The sequence below is a fragment of the Fringilla coelebs genome (assembly GCF_963513975.1).
Source record: "Fringilla coelebs genome assembly, chromosome: 3".
Lineage (NCBI taxonomy): Eukaryota > Metazoa > Chordata > Aves > Passeriformes > Fringillidae > Fringilla > Fringilla coelebs.
This window is the reverse complement of record NC_140030.1, coordinates 192,580-216,727: the sequence shown is the minus strand read 5'-3', so window position 1 is coordinate 216,727 and position 24,148 is coordinate 192,580. Positions and strand designations below refer to the sequence as shown.

General features: G+C 48.1%; 1 protein-coding gene across 3 annotated transcripts in view; it reads right to left on the bottom strand.

Moving 5' to 3' along the window:
• Nucleotides 1-24,041, bottom strand: part of IFT172 (intraflagellar transport 172) — a 38,577-nt gene extending 14,536 nt beyond the window's left edge. For 2 of the 3 annotated variants that reach the window (XM_084201772.1, XM_084201773.1), the window contains exons 1-30: nt 23,940-24,041; nt 23,564-23,707; nt 23,364-23,476; nt 22,846-22,885; nt 20,216-20,281; nt 19,779-19,858; nt 18,523-18,610; nt 17,492-17,706; nt 17,271-17,394; nt 16,093-16,188; nt 15,323-15,484; nt 13,594-13,647; nt 12,969-13,072; nt 12,260-12,345; nt 11,673-11,785; nt 9,257-9,424; nt 8,793-8,929; nt 7,873-7,980; nt 7,289-7,373; nt 6,871-6,963; nt 6,483-6,560; nt 5,878-6,126; nt 4,270-4,348; nt 3,753-3,873; nt 3,248-3,392; nt 3,085-3,174; nt 2,590-2,687; nt 2,223-2,358; nt 787-903; nt 82-224 (exon numbers count right to left, since the gene is read on the bottom strand). In XM_084201772.1, the coding sequence (XP_084057898.1) occupies nt 82-224; nt 787-903; nt 2,223-2,358; nt 2,590-2,687; nt 3,085-3,174; nt 3,248-3,392; nt 3,753-3,873; nt 4,270-4,348; nt 5,878-6,126; nt 6,483-6,560; nt 6,871-6,963; nt 7,289-7,373; nt 7,873-7,980; nt 8,793-8,929; nt 9,257-9,424; nt 11,673-11,785; nt 12,260-12,345; nt 12,969-13,072; nt 13,594-13,647; nt 15,323-15,484; nt 16,093-16,188; nt 17,271-17,394; nt 17,492-17,706; nt 18,523-18,610; nt 19,779-19,858; nt 20,216-20,281; nt 22,846-22,885; nt 23,364-23,476; nt 23,564-23,707; nt 23,940-23,978 (3,371 nt within the window). In that variant the 5' untranslated portion in view covers nt 23,979-24,041. Of the gene's footprint in view, nt 1-81; nt 225-786; nt 904-2,222; nt 2,359-2,589; nt 2,688-3,084; nt 3,175-3,247; nt 3,393-3,752; nt 3,874-4,269; nt 4,349-5,877; nt 6,127-6,482; nt 6,561-6,870; nt 6,964-7,288; nt 7,374-7,872; nt 7,981-8,792; nt 8,930-9,256; nt 9,425-11,672; nt 11,786-12,259; nt 12,346-12,968; nt 13,073-13,593; nt 13,648-15,322; nt 15,485-16,092; nt 16,189-17,270; nt 17,395-17,491; nt 17,707-18,522; nt 18,611-19,778; nt 19,859-20,215; nt 20,282-22,845; nt 22,886-23,363; nt 23,477-23,563; nt 23,708-23,939 lie in introns of those variants that run through there. The other variant, XM_084201774.1, reaches the window with a different exon arrangement.
• Between the last annotated feature and the right edge of the window lie 107 nt (nt 24,042-24,148).

Genomic DNA, 24,148 nt, shown 5'->3' with positions numbered 1-24,148 from the left:
ACCATGTGCACACAGTTATCTTGGCCCATGTGTTTTTCTCTGGTTAGGCAGAGGGGAGGGAGGTGTTGGGCACCTGCATACCCGCTGTCTGTTGCATGGTCAATGGCCATCTCCAGAAGTCCAAATTTGCTGAGGAGTTTCACAGCTGCCTCTCCACCCAGGCTCTTTGCCCACAGATAGGCCACATGCTTATGGGAGTTTGCACCCCCATACGCCTTGGCCACCTGTGCAAAGAAAAGGAAATGGAAAAACCCATTGTATGTTTCACCTTCAGCAGATTGAGCCCCTCTCACGTGCTGCCTGCCAGCAGGAAGGAATCCCAAAATCATCTGTTCCCTCCCAACAAACCCTTCTGCAAGCACCACTGCACTGGTGAGAGGGACAGTAAGACAAAGGCACACATGGTGCAGATGAACAGCTGCTGCCTCAGCACAGCCACATCACTGCCTGGACAGCAGGAGGGAACCCAGCACTCCACAGGAGCCCAGGAAGGAGGACAGCAGTGCTGGGGGGCTGTGGCCAGAGCAACATCCCTGAGGTACAACAAGATGCAGTGATCAGGGCAGAGCAGTGCCTCCAGGAAGGAAGCCCAGCAGAAAGGCCAAGGGTCAAACCCTGCTTTTGGGCTGCAATGCTGCAGGCTGGGAGGCCCACAGGGCTCCAGGGCTGGGGCAGTGCTGAGGCTGGGTAGGGTACACTAAGTGTTCTGATCAAAGCAGTTTCCACCAGGACCCCACAGCCAGAAGCTGACCCCTGCACAGGTGGGGAGCTGTGAGTGATTATTACCCTGTATGCCTCTTCCCACATGTCATTCATTCTGTACATGTTCACTGTGGTCTTCCAGTCTTTGGCTTCCAGGTAATGATACTCGGCCTCCTGCAAGCGCCCCTCTGCCTCCAGCTCCTGCAGTCAGAGGCAATGAGGCAGTGACACTTGTGTGGACACTTGTGCATTCTCCCCTTCTCCTTTACAGGCTGCAGTGTGAGCTGAGAAATGCTTGTTAGCCCTTGGCCTTGAAAACACCACCTGGGCTCAGCTCTTCCTGAGCTCATCAGAAACATTGTCTTGCTCCAAGGAACTGCTGCTGTTTAATGAGCTTCTGTTTTCCTTATGACCAGCCTTGGAAAATATTCCTCTTGCCTGAATAGCATAACGCTCCTGTTCTCACGCTTTCAAAGAAAATGCCAACCCAAACTCTGGCCAGGATGTAGCACTGTTATGACTGAAGCCCTTGTGATCCTACAAACAGTAGTCCAAAAGGAGACCCTTTTGAGCTGTGACCAGCAACCTCCCTCTGGGGGGCACACCCTGCAGAGCCAGCAAACCCTCAGGTTTGCTGTTGGAGCATTGCCAAAACACAGTGTGTCCTGGGCCAATGGCTCACTACTTGAGGCCTGATCCTTCACCCACTGGGAGATGCAAAGGCCTCCAAAGTGAGGATTTCACTGACCTCTGGGGGGAATTTTTTACAGGTACCTTGTAGGCACTGACTGTTTCTGTCTGGGTGCATAAAGATGCACGTATGCTATAGCAAATCTGGGAGAAATGCGGCTTTCTTAAATGTTTCAGCGTCTTGGATATCTAAGTAAGTTAGGCCTGTAAGTAAGGTTAACTTATAGTTATAAACTTGAATGCTGCCAAGTGTTGTTCTTTTGCTAAGCTGTTATAAAAGTTATAAGCTAAGTGTTGCTAAATGTTACTCTTCTGCTGAGTTTCTATGTATAACTTCAAAGTTATAAGTTAGGCCAATGCTGTTAAGTGTTATTCCTCTGTTAGATTGTTAAGCCATAAATTAAGTCACATGTAAGTTAAATGTTTTCCTATGTCAAATTGTTAGTCTTAAGGTGTAAGTTAAATTAAAGTACTCTTATGTTTGAGTGCTGTTGAGCTTTTAGGCTGTGTTCTTTTTTATCCTTGCCCACACTGTCTTTTGTCACACACACCCACCCACCCTCATAGATAGTTCTTAGTTAATTTCTTTGATTGCCTGGACTTTGTTTGGTTTCGCTGTTCCTGGTTTTATCTTGTTGTGCCTTAGCTGTCCTGTAAGCAGTAGAGTGAATCTTGACAACAAACTTGTTCTGCTTTGATACTTAATATTAAACCTGACTTTTGCTCATACCCTTGCCACTGATTTTTTTAAGCGATCTCAAAACCTCGTCCATAACAACAATCTTGCCCCTGCTTGGTTTAGCTGATCCCCTGCCATGAGATGCACTCACCTTGCCCAGGTGCAGGTGAGTATCTCCAAGTAAGTCCTTGTGGTACTTGGCTACTAGGCAAACCATCTCATCATACATCTTACACTTCTTGTACATGGTGATGGCCAGATCGGGTTCATTCACAGTGATGTACAGCCTGGCAACACAAGCACATCCAAACAGCTCAGCCAAGGACAAGACCAGTCCCTGAAACCTTTCCACATCCTGAAATACCAGCTTCTGTTCTCTATGCGTGGAGAAAGTTCCTCTCACCATTCCAAACCCCAGTCCCAAATTCTCCCTCTAACCCAGGAAAGGGCTTCTCCTCACTACAGCTAATTTTTCAGAGCTCAGTCTTGGGCTGACACCAGTACTGAAGGAAACTCACCTCTCTGCTTCTTTGTACTTGCCCTGCCTCTCCATCTCCTGGGCCTGGGTTATGTACAGCACTGTCACCTCCTCCTGGCTCATACACTTGAGTGCCAGCTGCCAAAAGGAATGCACAGCGGAGAAATGAACAGCAACTTCCTGACACATGACACTGAAGGAGAAGGGAAAACATATTTCCTTCCCATCTGACAAATAGGTATCTGTGCTGTATACTCTGCAAACAATGGGCAGTCATTTGTCACTGTCACAAAGCACACAGGACCAATTCTTGGAGAGGGCCATTTGTGCCAGAGGTGCAACCACATGGGGCTGTGAGAGAGAGAAGGCCAAGGTCAGATGGGAACACTGGTTTCTTGCTGGCTTCTGGATGTCCCTGCACATGTATGTGGGAAGAGTCCTGGTAGATCAGGTGCACAAGGCACTAACACCTGCTGATGGAAGACATCTCACCAAGTGGGGTGAGGTCCACAGAAGCTTTGGCTTCTCACTCTACCTTGTGAGCCTGTTCCCAGAGCCCAGCCTGCGTGTACATGTCGATGGCATCCTTGGTCTGGCCTCCTTTGATGTACAGCTCCTCTGCAACCTGCCAGGAAAGGACCACACTCAGTACAGCCAGGGAAAACACAGAGCAGGGGTGACTGTGTCTGTGGCCTCACCTGATACTCCTGCAAAGCTGCATAATGCCGGGCAATCTTGAGGTAATATTTGGCTGCTGTCTGTTTGTCCTGCAAGTCCAAAATGTAGATGGCCTTCTTCCACTGCCGGGCTCCCAAAGCTGCCTCGAGGGCCTTAATTGAGCACCTGGCACCAAACCCATCAGCCTTTAGAGCCAGGCAGCAGTCATCTCCTCTAGCTACACTGTGCCAGGGAGACTCGAGTGCTCTGCTGCCTCATTCAGCTTCCTGAGTTAGAGGAGCATGATGCAGCTGAGTAACTGGCAGTGCTAAGGGTGATGAAAGGATTGGGACAGCAGGGAAGAGCAACCAGCCCTGTAAGACCTTGGGAGAGATGTGGGAAGGCTAGTGCACACAAGCAAGTGGGGCACTCCTAAGCAGGGTAGTGGGGGCTTACTCAGGCAAATCCCCTGCTGAGAGAGGCAAAGGTATCAACTTCATGCCCTGCCAGTACCCTGCTGCTGATGCAGCCTTGCCCTGCTCCCACCTGGCTTCGATGTAGTGGTTAATAGCAGCATCCAGCTGTTTCTGCTGCACCAGATGGTCTCCCCAGGCCTCCTCCAGCTTCACAACTTCTGCAGGAAATGCCAGGCGAGCCAGCTCCACGGCTGTAAGGGGACACAAGAGCTCTAATGCTGAGGCCAGCAGGGAAGCAGAACTGTGGGGCAAACATGGGCCTTGGACCTGGCACAGGAGGAGTGCAATGGTGACTGCCTAAGCCACTCCAGCTCCCATGGGTTACCCAGCAACCTAGACCCTGTGGAGAGCTGGGTAAAATCCATGCTGCTGCAGTCAGCATGGTCAAGGTCTTGGGAACAAGACACTTTCCTGGGACTGCAAGTGCTAGTGCAACTATGTGAAAATACACTGAATAGTATGATGGGTGGGAGCTGCAGAGCATCCAGGCATCTCCAGGCTCCAGGGCAATATTTCATGTTGCCACCAGGCCAGAGTAGCCAGGCTCCTGCTGGAGATGAGTGGGAGGAACATATTGAGCACAGTACCTTTCAGGAAGGCACTGCCCTTGCCATAGCACTCCAGAGCCTTTCGTGCATTCCCAACCTTCTCGAACAGGTCTCCAGCCTGTGACAGACACAAGCTGTCAGTTTCCAGAGCCACCACCCCCCACATCATCACACCCTACCAGCTTCATGCACACTCTTGCACCAGCTCTGCTTTCCCACTAACCAGTGTATGGGGATTGACAAGTTACTAGGAATGACAGCATGTGCCAAGACCACTGTCCTTCCTGCTGACTGACCCCAGCACAGCCATCCTGGAAGACCAAAGGCTCATTCCCTTCAGCATTTGAATGGTGGCAAGACCACACATCTAAACAACAGTAAAAACAGAGCAAGTATATACCAGCCTTTCCTCTCTTGGTCCATCTCTGACAACCTGCACAGTAGAAGCTGCCTGAGTTTGTTGTGATGCCCTCACATCATCATATTTAATGGCTTTTGACAGACTCTACCTCTGTGATTCGTCTAATAATTTTTGGACTATTTATACTTTTGGTAACAACATCCAGTAGCTGGGAGCTCCAGTTATTCTTTCAACTGAAAGCTTAAGAAAAGATGACAGGTTTGAAAAAGCACAAAGTTGTCTTGTGTTGAAATGGCCAGAAAATGCTGAAGATAAGTTGAGACTAAAGAAATGTAATTTATAAAGGGGACATAAAACAAGCTAACAAAAAGCAGCGTCTTTTTTCACACAACATCTAACTGAACTGGGTAACTCATAGCCAAAATTGTAACTTAAAATCTACATGTGGTTCAAGCAGTAATTTGACAAGCTCATAGAAGTAAAATCTACCAATAGCTCTGAGACACAGAAGTAGAACTGTTCAGGTACATTACAGGCTGCAAAATGCTGAACACCGGGAAAATACACTAGAGGAAGTGCCACCCTGTATTTGCCTGCCCTGTTCTTTGTTTTTTATGCTCATTTTAAATATGTGCCTCTGGCAGGTGCTTATTTCTTAAGCCCCTGCCAGAGCCCACTGTTGGCCAGGATACTGAGCAGTAGGCAGACTCAGCACTGCTTTCTTTCATTAACACGATGTGCTATGAAAAAAAACACCCTTTGGTTTTAAAACTGCCACCTCACAATAAGTTATCTATTTTTGGTGTTATTAGACACAGAGAATAATCACATCCCTTCTTTATGATATTCATGGCTTTACAGACAGTCTTCAACTCCTTTGTTTTGCTTCCTTAACTTTTCCATTTAGACCATCCTCATACCATATTTTATTCTGATATGAGGAAGCACTGACATTTCCACAGTGATATCAAATTTTCAGTTAGATTCACAACTCTGTTCCTGTTGATTCCTGTCTTCCTCCATTCCTTAACTATTATTGACACTCTATATTCTGGAGACATGTCACCAATCAGATGTGATCTTTTTCCTGATTAATAAGAGTAATTCTAGACCTCACCTACGTACAGCGGGAACAGGGATTTCCTCATAAATGTTAACTGCAACCTCATCAACCCAGAATTACCTCTGGTACCTTCCAGTTCAGTCCCCCTGTGTCTCACAGTGCAGAGGATGGGGTAAGGGCCCTGATGCCCCTAAACTGAAAGCCCAGTGGGAAGGGCATTCACCTGTTCATAGAGCTCCCCTCTGACCAGCGCAGTGGAGATCCTGTCGATGACATCCGCGTTGGTGAGTAGCTCGTCCCTGCTCATGGCCAGCCGTGCTGCTTTGGCTGGCAGCCCTGCCCGCAGGTACAAGCTGATGGCTGCCAGGTAGTCACCCTGGCCCTCCTGGACCTCCCCAGCCTTCTCCTCCTGCTGGGTGTCCAGCAGCCACTGGTAATAACCCTGACGCAACTTCTCCAGCATCGGGTGTCCCTGTGGAGAAACACAGAACTGGGAGTCCTGGGGAGGATGAGATATTGTCCAGCTCATCCTGCAGGCTCTGGTCATAGCACCAGGCCTCTTGTTGCCTGGTTATCAGCCAGCACTGGGTACCATGGCACTACCCATTCTTTTTTGAAGCCACAGATACTCCTAAACCAATTTCAGTAGCTTTTCTCCCTGTCCATCCAGGTCTGTACTTACACCAGTGCAACTTTCCCTTCTACTTGGAGCCCTCCTAAGCAGAAGCAAGGTAGGGTAGGTGAAAAGAACAGACCCTGAATGGACTCCCAACCAGAAGATCTACCAAGCAAGACCAGCCTATAGGCCAGTGCAGCAGTACTCTGTACCTTGGCCTTGGCCACCACAATGCATTCATCCCACATGTGCAGCTCCTGGTACATGTCCATGGCCTCCTCTGGGGCATTCTGTGTTGGAAAGCAAAGTGTTAACCCGAGCAGACACACTGAGCTCTCACAGCAGGCAGGGTTAGATGTACAGAAAACACTAGGAAAAGTGTACTGTCTCCATTACTTGGATATACATCCTCCCTCACACTCTTCCTACACCTCAGGGTAATTCCACACCTCAGAACAAAGAATACACCTTTTCTACTTCATGGAGAAAATTCTTCTGCTAGGAAAAAGCAACATCTTCCTTTCCTCTTACAGCAGACGGCACACACCTCCCCATCCAGAATTAAACAGAACCTTTTCCTCTCCTTGTTCCTTTACTCACTTGTTCCAGAAAGATCATCTCTGCTAGCTTGTAGTTCTTGTCCAGCATGGCCAAGCGGGCCCTCACCAGGTAATGGTCTGTGCCATCCCCACCCTGCAGACAACAGCAGCAAGCTCAGTTTGCTGAGGGAAAGAACAGGCTCTAGAACGGAACATGGAGGGCACTGCAGGTGGAGGCTGGGTCACTACAGAAACAAAAGACAGCTGGGAATCACAGCAGTGACAAGCCAGGACAGTATAAAATGGCCAGCCTTGAGAGGGACCTGACAGTTGTGGACAGAAGACAACGTCAGCAGTTTTTACATGAAGAGATACTGGTCTGTAGCACAACACTGGTGAGCAAGGACACAGAAGATAATGTGCATGCGAGCATTTACAGGGAAACTGCTGCTCTGCAAAGCAGGAAAAGTTTCACTTACATGCTCCTGAGCCGCCTGGTCAGCAATGACATTGGTTTCATGCAGAAATCGAGCCTTTGCCATGTTTCCCAGAGCTGCAAAGCACCTGGAAAATGCAAAACAGTTAGCCAATACCCAGGTTTTGTTGCCCACTTTTGGTCCAAGATAAGAAAATCAGAAACCAGGTAGCAGACTCAGCTCAGCAATGGGAGATGTGTGGTGGCCTACTTCAAGAGAAGGATTTTGCCAAGAGCTATGTTCAGATGTGCCCTCTAGCCCTGCTCCATGAGAGAATCCAGGAACATGACCAAGGCTCATGTTTCACCTCCCCAGGCTTCAGCAATGCCTCAAGCTGCTGAGTCCTTGCTATACACAGCTTTGGACTAACATCAACAAAAATTTATGCTACAGACAGAGGTGTTCCCAGCCCTGGTTCTGGCATTACCAGCTGGGATGAAAAGGCAAAGCCATGGCCTGGCACAGAGAACAGGTAATTCTCCAATGCAGGGAATACTCCAGACCATACACAGAGCCACATCTTCAGCTGGACCCTGGTTTCTGGGATTCAGCAAAGAGCATGTTGAAGCCATGAAAGTGTGATGTACCTCTCTGCAATGTGCAGCTGTCTTGCTTCCAAAGCCAGTCTGCTGAGGGTCTTCCACATAGCTTCAGTCTCTGTGGACATTTCCAGCGTCTCCAAAAATGCAGCAGCCCTTGAGAAAGAGAGATTTGCAGACTTTCAGTGACAGAAGAGCTCTCTGAAGAAAATCCCAGGCTGAGACAGGAGCTTCCTAACCAGAGTGGCACTGAAACCAAAGCCAGCTGGGTGTGCCCAGCTCTGAAGAGGACGGTGTAACACAGAGCCTAACAGAGCAGAGGGAAATTCAGACATCTAGGTTATTCCTACCTGGGCTAAGGTACTTAGAGGCAGATGAAACAGCAGAAGGCTGTAGCAGTGTGAGACAAATCTAAAGTGTTCTTTGTATCAGTGGTCTGATACAAGTCTCTACTGAGAAAGTCTCTGAAGACACAACAGTGCTATGAACACGTGAAGTTTTTTCCCCTTGGTCACTTTTAAAAGCCCTCTAAGAGTGTCCCCAGGCAGCTGCCATGAGCATTTCAGGCAGTCAATTTTCCCTCTGCATAGCTCCTAGATGTTTCCATGATACTGCTACCATCCCTGGAAGGGCAGCAGTAAAAGCATCCAAGCACCACTTCACATCTGGCTGCTCTGGAGACTCTTATTCACTGAAATTAATTGACAGCTACCTTCAGCAAAGCCCTGTTGGTGTCTGTGGGACTCCCTGAGTGGGAAACCACAAAGCTGCAAGGAAGAAAACCTGAAAAATCTCTCCTGAAGGACTGTGATGTTCATTATAGCCAGACCTGGCACCAACATCATGCTGAGAGTCTCAAGCTCAACTCTGGAAAGCTGTGCTGCTGCTGTTCATGGGTCATTGATTCCCAGGTGTCTGGCATGTGACATGAGCTACCTGCCATCCCCACTGGCATATCCAGCACTTACCTGTGATAATCCCCATCATCAATGGCAGTTCCAAATTCTATGAGGCCTTCATCCAGGGTGTAGGGCACAGTGTTCACCCCTTCAGATACTATCACTTCAGTCTTTCCATCGTTCCTTTCCAAGCCTATGATATCCCCCTAGAAAGAGTACCAGCTGTCAATACTCCCCTGCTCATCTGAAGTGTGTGGGGTTTCAGGGGTGTGAGGGCAGCAATGCAACAGCTCTGCCAGTCATGGTTCTTCTGAATGAGCTTGCACTGAGCACTGAGCCATGAAGCAGCTCCTTGCTCCATCTTCTGCCAGAAATATTTGCCGCAAAGTTGACAAATAAGCTTGTATTTTGTCCATAAGAAACTAACAGTTCCCTTCTGTCTCCCTTCTGCCATAACACCCTTGCTACTCCCACACATGTGAGGAAGAAGAAGAAGAAACTGCAGGAGGCAATCAAAGTCTGCAGAGTTTTACCTTCAGAGGAAACATGGTGACTCGCTCTGGAGCGTCGATGTTGTACCAAACGCAGAGACTGTTCCTGTTCTGAGCAACCACCACATCACTGCCCGGGACCCACTGCACGTAGGAGCAATAGTTCAGAATGGTGGTCTTGGTGCTGCTCTCAATGTCATAGAGCTGCAGCTGGAGAAGGAAGGGAGAACAGGCTCAGCTGGGCTTCTGGCTGGGCTGCTAGCTCACTGCAGGAACAGCTGAGCAGGTGTCTTGGAAACAGACATCACCCATCAGGAAACAGACTTTTCCCAAGACACACAGGCTAAAATCTTATACTTATTTACACACTCCTATAAGACCTTGTCAAACCCTTGCAGCACTTCAAGCTCTTGCCTCCCTTAGAGCTTGGCACAGACGTATATAAACCAGAATGTGCCTTGTGCTACTTCAGTTCCCTCTCAGCTGCAGAGATGGAACAGGAAAATGAGCTCTGAAGGTCTTCATGGAAATAAACTAAGGGACCAAGAAGGGCCTTCCTCTGTAATTTTGGGCTGACCTCTCCATCCTAGGCACAGTCCTGTTGCAAGGACTACTACCAATAGGGTGAGAGGTCAGTTGTTTGTGGAACACACTGCCCCAAACCAAACACAACACTTTGGAAGGTGTAACTTGACATATGGCATAACTTTGCTATATATATGATGTCATGTGACTGAAAAGTTGCAGACTGTCTCTATTCCTTGTCCTCACCTAGAAAAGATGAGAAAAAGGAGAACAGTGCTAGCCTCATGAGATACCTATCAAAAGAGAACAAGACAATGGCCCTGTTTCAGTCTGTATCAAAATGGCACGAGAAATCATAGAACCGCAGAATGGTTTGGGTTGGAAGGAACCTTAAAAATTATCTTGTTCCAACCTCCTGCCAGAGGCAGGGACACCTTCCATTAGACCAGGTAGCTCCAAGTCCTGCCCAGCCTGGCCTTGAACACTTCCAGGGACAAGGCAGCCACAGCTTCCCTGGACAACCTGTGTCAGGGCCTCAGCACCCTTACAGGGGAGAATTTCTCCCCAGTATCCCATCCAACCCTGCCCTCTAGCAGTGGGAAGCCATTCCCCCTTATCCTCTCACTCCAGGCTCTTGTCCAAAGCCCCTCCCCAGCTCCTTTGGAGGTCCTTTAGGCACTGGAAGGGGCTCTAAGCTCTCCCTGGAGCCTTCTCTTCTCCAGGATGAACAATCCCAATTCTTTCAGCCTTTCCTTATAGAAGAGGTGTTCCAGGCCTCTGACCATCTCTGTGGCCTCCTCTGGACTTGCTCCAGCAGCTCCATGTCTGTCCTGAGCTGGGACCCTACATCTGGAAGCAGCAGATGGGGGTCTCACCCAAACAGGGCAGAGGAACAGAGCCCACCCTCCCCTGCTGCCTTCACTGTGGGATTGGTTGAGGACACAACTTATGCTTGGCCTTGTTACATCTCATGAGATTCCCATGGGCACAGCTGGGGAGCTGGTCCAGGTTCCTCTGGATGGCCCCGTCCTTCAGGTGTGCTATTCCACTCTCACTCAGCTTGGTGTCATCTGCAGGCTTGCTGAGGGTGTACTCAACCCCTTCATCTCTATCATAATGAGGATAGAAAATAGCACTGGCCCATACAGACCCCTGAGGGGCACTGCTTGTCACTGATGTCCACCAGGACTCTGAGCTGTGACCACTTCCCTCTGAATGCAAATGGTCACCCAATTCCTTATCCAGCAGACAGTCCACCATCAAATCCATCTCTCTCCAGTTTAGAGAGAAGAATGTTGTGGGGGACTGTGTGAAAGGTTTTACAGACATCTAGATAAATGACATCCATGGCCCTTCCCTTGCTCACTGATGGAGTCTCTTCCATCAGAGAAGGCCATTGGGTCAGTCAGGCAGGACTCACTGTTGGTGAAGGCATGCTGGCTGTCCTGAAACCCCTTCCCATTCCCCATCTGCCTTAGCACTGCTTCTAGGGGGATCTGTTCCATGATCTTCCAAGCCCCAGAGGTGAGGCTACCAGGTCAGTAGTTCCCAGGGTCCTCCTTCCTACTCCTTTTAAAGATGGGTACAATGTTCTCCTTTTCCCAGTCACTGGGACTTCATCTGACTGACATGACTTTTGAATACCACTGACATAACTACAGAAGAAGAACCTATGATTTTCACTGTCAGGTGTGATGAGTTGAAGCAAGACATCCAATAACTAAGTTCAGCATTAGCTATGACTCAAGAATACAACACTGCCAGCTCATGCAATCTGGACACGGTCAATCTTCCCCAAAGGAGCAGTAAGCAAAAAATCAGGAGTGCTTCAGATGCGCTTCTCACCTCCCTCCCTCCCTCCATTCAAGCATTTCTATCTCTACCTCTCCCCACACACACCATCCTGCCACATAGCCTGAGGTGGCTGCCTCACCCTCATCTTCTTGTCCCTGAAGAGCAGTTTATGGCCTGTTTCATTGAGCTCCAGCCAATCAATCTTGCTGTCATGACTGATTGTGCCAGTGTTGTAGCCACCAACAAGGTCCACTTGGGAAGGAAAGAAAGGAAACAGTGTCAGTACCTGATGTATCTCAAAGTGCTCAACACCCACAGCTGTGCCAGGGAATCAGATGCTTGGGACCTATTTAGGGCAAGATCCTCAGCAAAGACACTGTGACAAGGACACCAAAAAGCAGTGACATTTTATTTTGATGCCTTCTCAGCAGTAGCAGCTCTCTCCCACTGTCTGTGAGCAGTCAACACAGAGTCTGGGTCCAGGACACAGTCCCAGCCACCCATGGCTGTGTCCCTGACAGGCAGCATCATGTCCAAAGCAGGACAGCCTGGTTTCCAGTGGACTGCTGCTAGGCAGAGGGAATGCAAAGGGGAACTTCAAGAATCTGCTGCTAGGCAGAGGGAATGCACAGAGGACCTTCAGGGATGTGCTGCCTGGCACAAAAAATGAAAAGGAATAAGGAAGGCTGGCAAAATGCAGTGAAGGGGAAGGAGGGTCACACTCACCTGTTGCTATAGTCTTGATGTCGATCAGGTAAGCCAGTCTCTTGTTCTCATCCACACCTCGCTGTTGTCTCTCATTGATACGGACACTGTGATTTGAAGGGAATGACTATTACCTTCACTACTCCCAAAATTCACATTTGAATCACAGGGTCCCTCCCTGACTTACCTGCAGTTTCCCTGAGCACATGGAGCCTCTGGCAGCTCTCTGACCTGTGACACTTGCCCAGTAGCTATAGCTGCCTCAAGTGAGAACAAAGCTTTCTGATCCATGGCTTCCCCCCAAAGCTGCCCCTCTGGTTCAGGGGTCCCCAAGAACACTTGGGTACATTGCTCTGAGCAGTCCATGATCATCCCTTCTCCTGAATCAGAACATGAGATATAGAATTTTGGAGCAACAGAGGAGGTCCTGCTGGCAACTGAGTCCCTAATGACGTACCACCAGCACCAGCTGGATGCAGAATTGCCTGAGAACATGCACAGGAGGTTCAGCAATAGCCAAGGCAGGCTGCACCAAGATCAGAGGAAAAGAGGCTCTTGTGCTTCTAAAACTTGACAGCCAGTAACGTGGCAACTAAACCCATCAGTGGTCCCTCGGAGAAGAGGGTGTCTGGGGGCTGCATGCTACAGTATGGGACACCTCCATGGTTTTGTATCTGAACTCACTCTACTAACTGCCTGTGCTGGTTACACAGGCAGATGTAACCATTACCTGACCAGATGAGGGTTCACAAACTCTGTGCGGACAGACCCCAGAATGTCATTGCTTCCATATTCCACTAGTGTCAGCTCTCCAGCATTAAAAATCATGCAGACCTGATGGTGAGAGGGGAATACACTTTCAGAGTAAAGTAATAGAAACACTCACACCTACCAGTGAAGGGTAAGGAATGAACTCTGCTGCACACGAATCTGAATTTAAATACTATGGGACGACTAAGGAGCTGTTCTTGTCCTTTTGTTGTGACTGACAGCTTTTCATCAAGGCTGGGGATGTTAATCGTGGGCTTATCGGTCCTGCAGGAGTGAAGCTCTCCCCATAACAGCTGTATTCTGTATCTCTAACACCCTCTCTGGCCACTGATCTTTTATTGCTTCTCTCTCCTTCAGGGTTATGACTTATATAACTCGTCAGTCCACACACAGAGTTTATTCTGTACCTGCATGGGAAAAAGGCAAGTACAGGGAAGAAGCAGATTGGGATCTGCGTGAAGAGGCTAAATCCAGGAAACTGCTGAGAAACAGGGTTTTCCAGAAATGCAGGTGACACTTTTCTTGCTGATGCACACACAGCACTACACACCATTCAGGGGAGCATTCTGTCCCATCCTACTTACGTTCTCATTGTCGAAGAAGAACTTCTCATTCCCCCCAGATCCTTGCCAGGCCACCTACAAAGCAATGGCATGGCGTCAGGCTGACAGTTCCACCAGCACCAGTCTGCAGATGATGGGGTCCTCTGTCCAGCTTTTGGCTCCCACAACAGACAGCATGACTTACACTGCACAATGGATCATATTCCATCACTTTAGCTGCTAACATTTTTTTTCAGTCATTCCCAGCTTGCAAATTCCACATGTTTTTCTCCTTTCTTTAGACTCAGCTTCAGACTCCAGCTCTCTTTGTATAGTATATTACTGCCTTCTGAACAAGAGGCCTTTATGGGAGCAAGGTACTCCCTCTATCCTATCCTTCATAGGCCCTTCTCCACCTTCCCCAGACCAGCTTTATTACAAAAAAGCAAGAAAACAGCTCCTTTGCCTCTGTTAATCATAGCCACAGAATCACTGCTACCACTTGTGGGAGCAGAATCTCCTCACCACATGTAGCCGAAACCCTTTTTTTTAGGGTCATTCTAGCAATGGCTGATCAGCATGGTGCCAGTGGGGGAACAACTGATTGGAAATTTGTTAAAGCACTGGATAATACAATAGTTGCTGTGGTAACAACAGACAAGTGACCAGAGGAGCAGAAAGCTGAGAGCCAAGGCTACAGCAGTCCTCTTCCCTCACGGAGTGCAAGCGCCAACTTACTGCTTCAAAGGAACTCCACTGAGACGGCAAGAGAGCAAATGGACATCTCTCTTGCTCTTTCTGAGAAGTGAGTATAGCTATGCAATCAAAAGAAAAACTCAGTGCAGTAAGATGTAGAGAAAGCTGGGAACTTCATTCTGGCCAAACTCTCAGTTTTATTACCAAATATCAGCATTCTCCAGCACAAACCTCCAGTCAGAGCTCCTACTCCAAGAGAGACTAATTAGCTCACCATCAGTCTGATTAAAGGTATGTGACAACTTGGTGAATAAAGCAAATATGTCCCTGAAGCCTATTTAATGCTTTTATTATACATAAGCCTATTGCCCACATTCTCCAGTCTCAGCACTGAGTGCACTGTGAGGCTCAGGGGATGGACAATTTTGTGTGAATTGTCTGGTACCAGAAATGGCACTGGCATAAGCTGTGGGATGCAGCCATGAATTGTTTTCTGATGATTTTTTATTTTGTTTCTTTTAAACACACTAAGATTTGTACGTTCACATGTGGAATGTATAGATGCAAAACATCCAGATTTGGGTCCCCATGTACAAGAAAGACTGATAAACTGGAGCAAGTTCAGCACACTGCCATCAAGATGGTTGGGAGCACTTACACTGTGAAGAGAAGCTGAAGGAATTTGGCTTCTTCAGCCTGGAGAAGGGAAGGCTTAGGAAACCTCTAATACAGTGATGCCAGGCTTTTTTTGGCAGATGCAGAGTGAAAAGATGAAAAATTATCATAAAACAGCAGTCAAAATAGCAAGATGACTTAGAAAGATGCTTTCCTCCATGAGTACAGTAAAGCATTGGAATAGAGGACTAAAGAAATTGTGGGACCTGAGCAACATCTGAATTTAATATTTACTTCCCTTTGGGCAGTAAGTTTGATAAGAGACCTCCCAAGGCCCCTTCCAACCTGAACTGTTCTACGATTCTTTGAAAAGAGGGATTGATTCCATGCAGAAATCATATCCTCTGAGTTATGAAGTTAAGCATTTGTCACTCCAGAAATGCCACTGATTTTCCATTACCTCACTGAGCTTGTTTGAGCTGACATCACCCAGCAGTAACGTGTCTGAGGTATGGGCCACCAGGTACCTGTCCTTCCCTAAGATCTTCACCTCATCAATCTCATAACCATACTGGGATTTCAACACAACTCGGCTTCCTGTGGAGAGGTTCTTCACAATGACCTAGTGAAAGTGAGGAAAAGCAGTATGAGGCCATGCACAGAGGAACAGAGCAGACTTCTTGCCCCGTGGAAAATAAGGGAACAGATGATACTAGGATATTTAGAGGTCCCCATCATTTCCCTCTGCTTTTTTTAAAAACCTTATAATTCCTTTTGCATAGGATGACAGCTGTAGTAGACATGTGGGATTCTAACTTTTGCCATTTACAAGTTACTAGCCTAACTGGAGACCCACTCAGGCCCCCAAGGATAAGCCTCCTTTGAAGAGTCCTGTACTCTTCCCTGACTGCACAGGGGTGCCCAGGCTGCCAGCTCACCCTTACTGCCACAGTCTGAACAAGGTCAGTTTGTCTGAAATGAAATCACTTTAGAAGTCTGCGCTTGACATGGAGATACCTCACAAAAATTCACAAGGCAGGAAATGAACTCCACGGTCTCTTATGCTATCCACTTCCCACCCAACCTTAGCCCTGTCCCAGGCATATCCCCTATGCCTTTCTCAACAAGTTGGTATGAACAAACCATAGGTGCAGAACTTCAAACATGCCTAGTTCTAGCAAACACTCCATTTTCATCAGGAATTTCATACCTCATGAGATAGTCTCTTACCTGGCTTGGTCCCACATATGTCATTTCAAATTTATTTTTGTAAATGGTTTTGCGAAGGCAGCAGTCAAACTGTTCAACTCCTCCACACAGTGTACCCTGGGGACAAAAACACATGTGGTCAGCGAACTCTGTTAAGGAGAGAGATTCCTGACCCTGCTTACATGAAGAAGTTCAGAGGTCAGGCACAAACAACCGTTCCCAGCTGTTCTGGAAAACAAGGTTCAAGCACTCACATGCAGGAGGACCAGCCCTATTTTGACTTTCTTTAGACAACAGAAAGATTGAGCCATTCTCAGAAAAATGAAGATTATCAAATGCTGGCATGAATCTGGGACTGGAGGAGGCAGGGTTACAAACCAGCTTTACCCTCATTTTTTCCATTATTCTTCTCAGTTTCCCACTTCTGCGTCTCCCAGCCTCCCAGCCTTCCTTCCAGAAGAAACCTTTCACCTTTATATCTTTCTTTATAACATCTCCCTTCTTTCCACTGATCTCCTATCCCTTAGTCTCTTCCCCTTCTATGAAAATATTTGTTCACATGTTCAATAATTCTTGGTCTGAAAGTATTTCAAGGATTCAGATTGTTTAACACAAAACCATAAAAAAACTGATAAAGAAAAGTCATAAATAACCTCATTCATAAATAATTTAAGTGTTTGAAGTTAGTCAACTTACTACAGAAAATATGCAGAAAGATGAATTTAAAGAGATTTAAAGAATATTCTAACTTTAGAGAAAGGCAAATTAAGGCTTGATGGCTAAAGGTTGAAGAAAGAGAAGGCTGAACTGAAAACACAGCACAGAAACACAGAATGTGATTAGCAGGTCAGTTTTATACAGCTTCTCATGAATGCCCAGAGGAAAGAATGCTCTTGAGACTGCTCTGGAGAAGCTATGCTGACCTCATCATGTTTCTGACAAAAGAGAAGGGCTGCTGCAACCAGTGAGCCATCACACCAGCATCCAGAAGGTTCTGCAGCTCCACACTGGCACACCTGACTGCAGCAGGTCCCTAGCACAAGCTCCTGGCCTCAGAGCCTGCCCTGCATCCCCGGGTGAGGTGTGACCACACCAGGATGACCATGTTCAAAGCCTTCCCCTGAGCACACCACACCATGCCCAAACATCCCCCTGGTGGGACACTTGAGGGCTCAGGCCTCCTGACTGATGACACCAACCGCGCAGATCCGCGAGCCATCCCTCTTCCAAGCCAAAGCTGTGATGGTGTACAGGTGAGCTATTTCTTTGGGCTTGCCCTCCTCCCAGGCACTGCGGCGGGGGCTCCAGTTCAGAACCCGCAACCTGTCAGAGAGAGGAGGTAAGAGAGACATTAAAAACTGTGTATGGCTGCCAAAGGAAGGACTACAAAGAGGAGAATTCTCTGTCAGGTACGTGGTACCTGTCATAGCTGCCAAGGACAATGGACTGGCCGCTGGGACTGGTGGCTGCTGTGGTGAATTCCTTCTCTGACGAGTCACGGCTGTAGTCGAAGGTTTGAATCACACTGCCCTCCTTCCCGTAAGCGACAATCTTCTTGTCACAGCCTGCAGCCACAATGCTGCTGGAAGCCCAGGCCAGGGCGTAAGGAGGACAGGGATGCACTGCCAACTTACCCTACAACAGACAAGACACCCTGAACATGTGAATGGCCCCAACTCCTAGCTGGCCTCTGGGCTCAACTATCCCAGTGGGGACCAGTATGGGACCTTCTGTAAAGCCCAGTTCATGGGGGCAGCTTTGACTGCCTGCCTAGGCTGTAGGAAGACAAACCAGAACTGAGAGATTTATCAGCTATTACATTCATTAACTGTGTGAGAAGAATTCTAATGCCAGTAAGAAGACTGATACCATTAACCAGACTGAGACTGAACTCCCAACACAGCAGAGTATAGATGGATCTCCATGATAGCATGGCAGAGAGCAGCCATGCTCAAACTGCTTCAGCTGGAGACAAAAGATCTGAGAACAGCACCCCCTTCACCACAGCCTAAAGCACAGAGGAAAAGGAGGCTCAGGAGAAATGCTGGGTGTCCAATGACAAAATCTGAGCCTGAGATTCAACATTAACTGTGGTAACTACACCCGACTAAGTGTGGGGACAATAGCAGCCACTCCATGGAACCCCCACCTCTTCAAGCATCATTCTCCTGGACACCTGAACATCAGATCTTTCCAGACACCTGAACACCCTTATGCCTCATACACAAAAACTTTAATTCCCCCCTTACCACTGCCCTCAGTGTATTCCAAAGCATCTAATCACTGTTCTGCCTCCATCAATGTTTCCCAAAACCTTTGCTACCAAGTACAGCCGGCAGCTCCTCTCCAGACTTCCACTCTCTCCACTGCCTGATCCCTTTCCAGAGTTCTGGAGCTGGGAAGCAGGCTGTGCAAATAGGAATTTTGCTCACTGAGAAGGATCTTTGGTACCTGTGATTCACCTGAGCCCTCATCATCAAAGAAGAAGCGCACTATGGTTCCATCTGCATGGCCAGACAGGATTCCTCTCCCCGACACACTGCAGAAAAACACAGACAGGATGATGCAATGTTACAGGAAGACTTGCACCTTCATACTCATATCCCTGCCCAGAGCAGCCATTCCCAGGGTCACAGCTGATGTTCCTCATCAAAGGAACCTTCTCCAAAGACAAGACAAATATCGAGTACCTGTGCCAGTGTCTGTAAAAGGAAAGCAGAAAAAAGAACCCAGAGTGGAAAGGAGAGTGACCAGTTAAGTGTCTTCATCATGTAAAATCACAGTAAAAAACCTTCTGTATTACTAAAACCCAGAAGCTAAGTGACCTTCAGTGGAATAATGGCTCTGCTCACAAGTGCTTACAGCAATGTGCATCAAACAGCTCTTGCACTGGAACTGTTCCAGAAGTGAGGCTGGGTATTATGATACTGGGAATCCCTAAAAGAAACACAATGTAGGCAAAAAAACACCTGGGCAAAAACTCCAGGCCTAAGTCCATTTTTTATAGCATTGATGTCTTGGGCTTCTGGACACAAGCAGGGAGAAGAGAGCAAAGAAAAAGAAACAGGCTGAAAATCATATACCTAGGGAAACACTTTTTAATGATGACTAGAAGATTCAAGAACAGAATACAAATTCTATGGACACAGTAGCAATCCAGCAATCGTGTACCTGTCACCAGAATGACAGCATTTAGTGAAAATTCGACTCCTAGGACGATGACACATCTCAATTTTTTGGTAAAGAATACTAAAGTAGTTGAAATGAAATCTTATTAATGAAAATAATTTTAAATTGCACTTTACGGTTATTGTCCTGATTACAGCCTTGTCAAAGGTTTTATCTGGCTACTTTTTTTAAGGGCTACTTTTTTAGCCCTTAAACATGATTAATGTTAGTTATTACTTAGATGAAGCTGACAAATGTAATCCTTACAAAGTCACAGATTCAAATACATCAATGAACATAAGTAAGCTCATGGAGACTTTCATCCTCAACTGTGTTTGAAGAACAACCAGACTGTCTGTGTGGCACAGCCAGGTACCAGATTTTAGGAAGGAATTTCTTCTGGAGAGCACAGTATTATCTTGACAACAAAGTGACAGCAAAAGAACACTGGCAAGCTCCCCTGGTCCCTGTTACTCCAAGCCAGCAGCAGGTGTGAGACTGAGCCAAAGCAGGGCAGGCCAAAGCAATGCCATACTCACTTGGAAGTTAGTGAGACGACATAGGAATCTGTCCCATAGATGGTGGAAGACTTGTTGTTCTTTGTGTTTGCTAAACGAACCTGAGAAAGAGAAAATGATCAGTGTTGCTTTTATCGGTAGAATGTGGATCTCCCCCAGTGTACGTAACATTCCTTGTTCACTACGAGGGAAAGAAATCACAGGAAGCTCATTGACTCCCAGAATGTTACAGAAGTGGAAAAGTTGGAGTCACATTTCCACATTTCTAGAAAGTTTGGAGAAAGATCCAAAAGATCCAGTAGAACCTCCAGGGACTAACTGTGAGCCAGAAAATTCAAGTCCACAGTGTAACCCTCTGCTGCTGTTACTGTGGCACCACTGAGTGATGGCTCCTATCCCTCAGCCCAGCCACTGGCAGACCCCGCAAGGGAAGTCACACAACTAACAAGTTTCTCTACCTTTCCTTCAGCAAGACCAAAGACAATGATATTCTCTGATGGCCACAATAAGCAGGTCACAGCACTCTGCAAAGGAGGAGGCAAAAAGAGAGGTAAGAGCTCCACCCTACCCAGCTTCCTGCCCCACTGCCACCTAAAATAGTTCATGAACAGACACTATTCAGGCAGGAGAGATAGGGCATCTGGACAGGCCTTACAGTAGCTGAAGATACTGGACAAACCTTACTTCATGCTGAAGCTTAAACTAGATAAAAGTGAGCTGGGGCAAAGTAATTGAGCACAGGAGGACTATGGGAGAGCAAAAAAGTTATAGGGATGTGTTCAGTTTGGAGCTCTTTTGTGAGTATTACTGACCAGTGCTTGGCTTGCCACATGCTATTGGTAAATGTATAAAATCATGGCTGTTTTAAAAGGTTTTTTGCAACAAGTATAAAATATAAAAATAATTTCACTGTGACAACTTCTGTAATATATATGAGAATACTTGTCCATTGGATCTTTATTTGATTAATAAGAAATAGTGTTTATTTTTTCATTGATGAAAAAGATGGTTATTAGATGCTACCAAGTAGGTCAGGCAGAAACAGGCTCATTAAATCCAAACCAAAGGTATTCTCAAAACCTGAGGTGGAGTCAGAATGAATAAAGCTGAACACAAAACCCAACTGTAAGAGAGGGCCAAGAAAGTTTAGGAAAGCTCTTCACATCTACCCTGCAGAACTTCAGTCAGTAAGAAGGCTGGTGTTTGGCACTGTGCCACCAGTACCAGCCTCACTGGCTCTCTGCCCCATTTTAAGCATGTGGGACTGCTTAAGATATATATCAGCATTTATTCATTCCTCATTTACTTATCTCATCTTCCATCCCTGCTCTGGTCATTCATATCAGCAAGCACAGCTACAATCAGACAACAAAATGTCTCAAGGTAACCAAACTGTTCATAATTTAAATGTCCAACAAATGACCAAGACCCATTTTCCTTACCCCTGTTCCCCAGTAATTTGTGTGTTTCCCTCATTATCTGTCAGACTTATTTTCCACTCTAACACAACAAAAGCTGGGAACAAGCCTCACACAGCAGTGATGTGCTCATTGTTTGTCCTCCTCGCCCTCAGCAGGAGGCCTGTCTTGCCAGTGTGAGCACATACTGCGATCACTGTGGTGTGAGAGGGTCCAGTGGCAGGAAAGGGAAAGGACTCAATAAATGATCTCTCCTATTGACTGAACATTTCAAAAATTTGTAAATAACAGTATTTAGTTACAGGAGAAAGCCAGACACAGTGATAAAAACCCCAGACATACAGCATCAGGAAAAAATAAAGGATTTAATGTGTTACAAATGATAGAAAAGGCATGGGGAAATGAGAAATGAGACAAAAAAATCCTGAATTTCTACATTAAAAATACAAAATCCTGTACATGTGCCACGCACAGCATCTGAGCTTGTGAGAGGCCAGCAGGCCCCCACTGCGCTGGCAGCTGGAGGGGCAGGCAGCAAGCAGTACACAAGGAAAGAGCTCTGCAGGGAGGCTAAATGTGCCCACACCTGGGATGGCCACCCTGCTCAGGAAAGGGACAAATGGACACCAAGCCCCTGTTGCTCTCTTTTCCTCATGACACTCTATTCTCATGACCACTCAGTGCAGCAGCTCAACTGCAGGCAAAACAGAGGCTGACCAGCAGCTTTCCTGTTACAGAGTTCCCTGTGCTCCCTGAAGCTGTCAGAGCAGCCACAGCGGCAGGCCATGACCCAACCCTGAGATGAAAGCTTTCAACCCAGAGGCTGAGGCTACCCTCCACCTGAGAGACAGCTTGAGAAAGCTTGGCACAGACTCCAGCAACTCCATCAAGAGCAGCTCTGTCTATGTCTTCTGGGGCTTTGGACATGAACGATGATTCCTCCTACCCTGCAGAGAACTTTCTTGGTGACACAGAGACTACGGGGTGATGGCACTCGCCTGGAAAGCCTGGGGCAGCTGCTGGACTTTTGCCTCTGAAGGCAGAAATAGTCAGTGGACTGTATTTTTTCACTGTGATGGCTTTCTGTGCAAGGAATTCTTAACACCTTTGCCTTTTCCAGAGAGATCTCAGGGCAAGCCTTGGCAAACACCTACTGGGCAGACTGCTCTCTGACACAGGCAGGCCGAGCCAGAGCAGCAGAACACAGAGGTAGCCAAGGACCAAACCTGACAGAAATCACAAACCTGAGGCAATTGAGCATGTGGAAATTGCACAGTTTGAATTCTGCACACTTTACATTTTGTTTAATAAGGCATCCTGGACTTTAGAGCCGCAAACCTGTGAAAAATAGTTGGGCTCTGAGTGTTGCATATTTTTCCCTTTCAACTCCCTTAAAACAGTCTGTCCACTGATGCCTAAAGTAGTCCCCAAAGTTTTGTAACTGACTGCATTGATCACTCAACAATTTACTTGGTTGCACCCAGGCATTAGTGCAAGCTCTGGAGCTTGATGAGCAATATGTGCCTCAGAATTTAGAGATTCTCTTAGGACCTTTAAAGGTCAAGTACAGTTTGGCCAAGTACACCTGTGAATATGAGCAGAGAGACCTTTCATTGTCTTTTCCTACATATGCCGGAGAAAATGAAGTCAAACAGAAGTCTGGGTCTCACCGTTTGGATGAACTTGTTGCATATCACCTTCTTGTCACCCCTGCAGAAAAATATAAACAAAAATTACTATCAGCAACCCTACACATTTTGATCACCCTACTGTTTATATGCAATCTGGTTTGATATTGCCAAACATAGTCCATTGAAGTCTTGTGTGCTGCTAGTCTATCACAACTTTAGGCAAAAAACCAAAAAGACCCCTAGAGTTTGAGCTTCCAAACTCCTGGTGAACTGCTTTTCTGCGTCCTGTTAGCACAACTCCTGCCAGCAATGAGGGGCAGATATGTGCCATCGCTGCACAGCTGTGACACATGATGTCAACACAGGCTCCAGCTAGCTGCCTGCACAGCCCGGGCTCTGTAAGGGCCCTGCCGAGGAAACCTCACCTGCTGCTCCCCACGGACACCTGTGTGGCTCTCTGCGGGCCAGCTGATGGGCACTGCAGCGTGTGCCAGGGTGAGCATCAGGCTATGGGAGCCCATGGCAGGGCGGAATGCTGGACCTCACCGCTCACTCACCACTCCTCGCCGATCCTGTATACGTAGACAACGTTGTCTGTCTGCCCGATGGCCAGTTTAGTGGAGTCCGGGGAGAAGGCCATGCCTTTGACCGCATAGCTCTTCCTGCCGTACTGCGGAGAGGGTCGGTGTGACCGTGGGAGGGTCGGCTTCCTCAGCGCCGCCCGACCCATGCCCAGCCCGGGCCCGGCCCCGCTCACCTTGGCGTCTGCCGGCTTGGTGGAGAACTTGTCGCGCCGCTCGCCCTGCTCGTCGTAGAGCAGCACCACGCGCTCCGCGGTGCACACGGCGAAGCGGGCACTGCTGGCGGACCAGGCCATGCAGGTCACCCGCGCCGTCCCGTCCTGCGGGCACACACGGCTTAGCGGGCCCACAACGAGCCCCAGCAGGCACACACAGCTCAGCGGTACTGAACAAGCCCCAGCGGGCACACACAGCTCAGCGGCTGGCACACACGGCTCAGCGGTCACACTACAGCTTCAGCGTCCCAGACCGGTCAGGGCCGCTCTCCCCGACCCGGACTGGCCCGGCCCGCTCCCCCGCGGCCCGACCCCTCCCAGCCCGACCCAGTCCGACCTGCGGGGCCAGCAGGGTCCGCACGTGCCGCAGCTGCATCGCGCCCTCCGCCGAGCCCGGGCCCGGGATGGTCCCACGGGGCCGGGGTGGTCCCACAGGCCCGCTCCGCCGCCGCCGCCGCCGCCGCTGAGGATCCCGCCTCGCCCCGCCCCCGCTGCCGTGGCAACCCCGCCGCCTCCGCCGCGCTGACGCGAGCGCGTCGAGCCCGC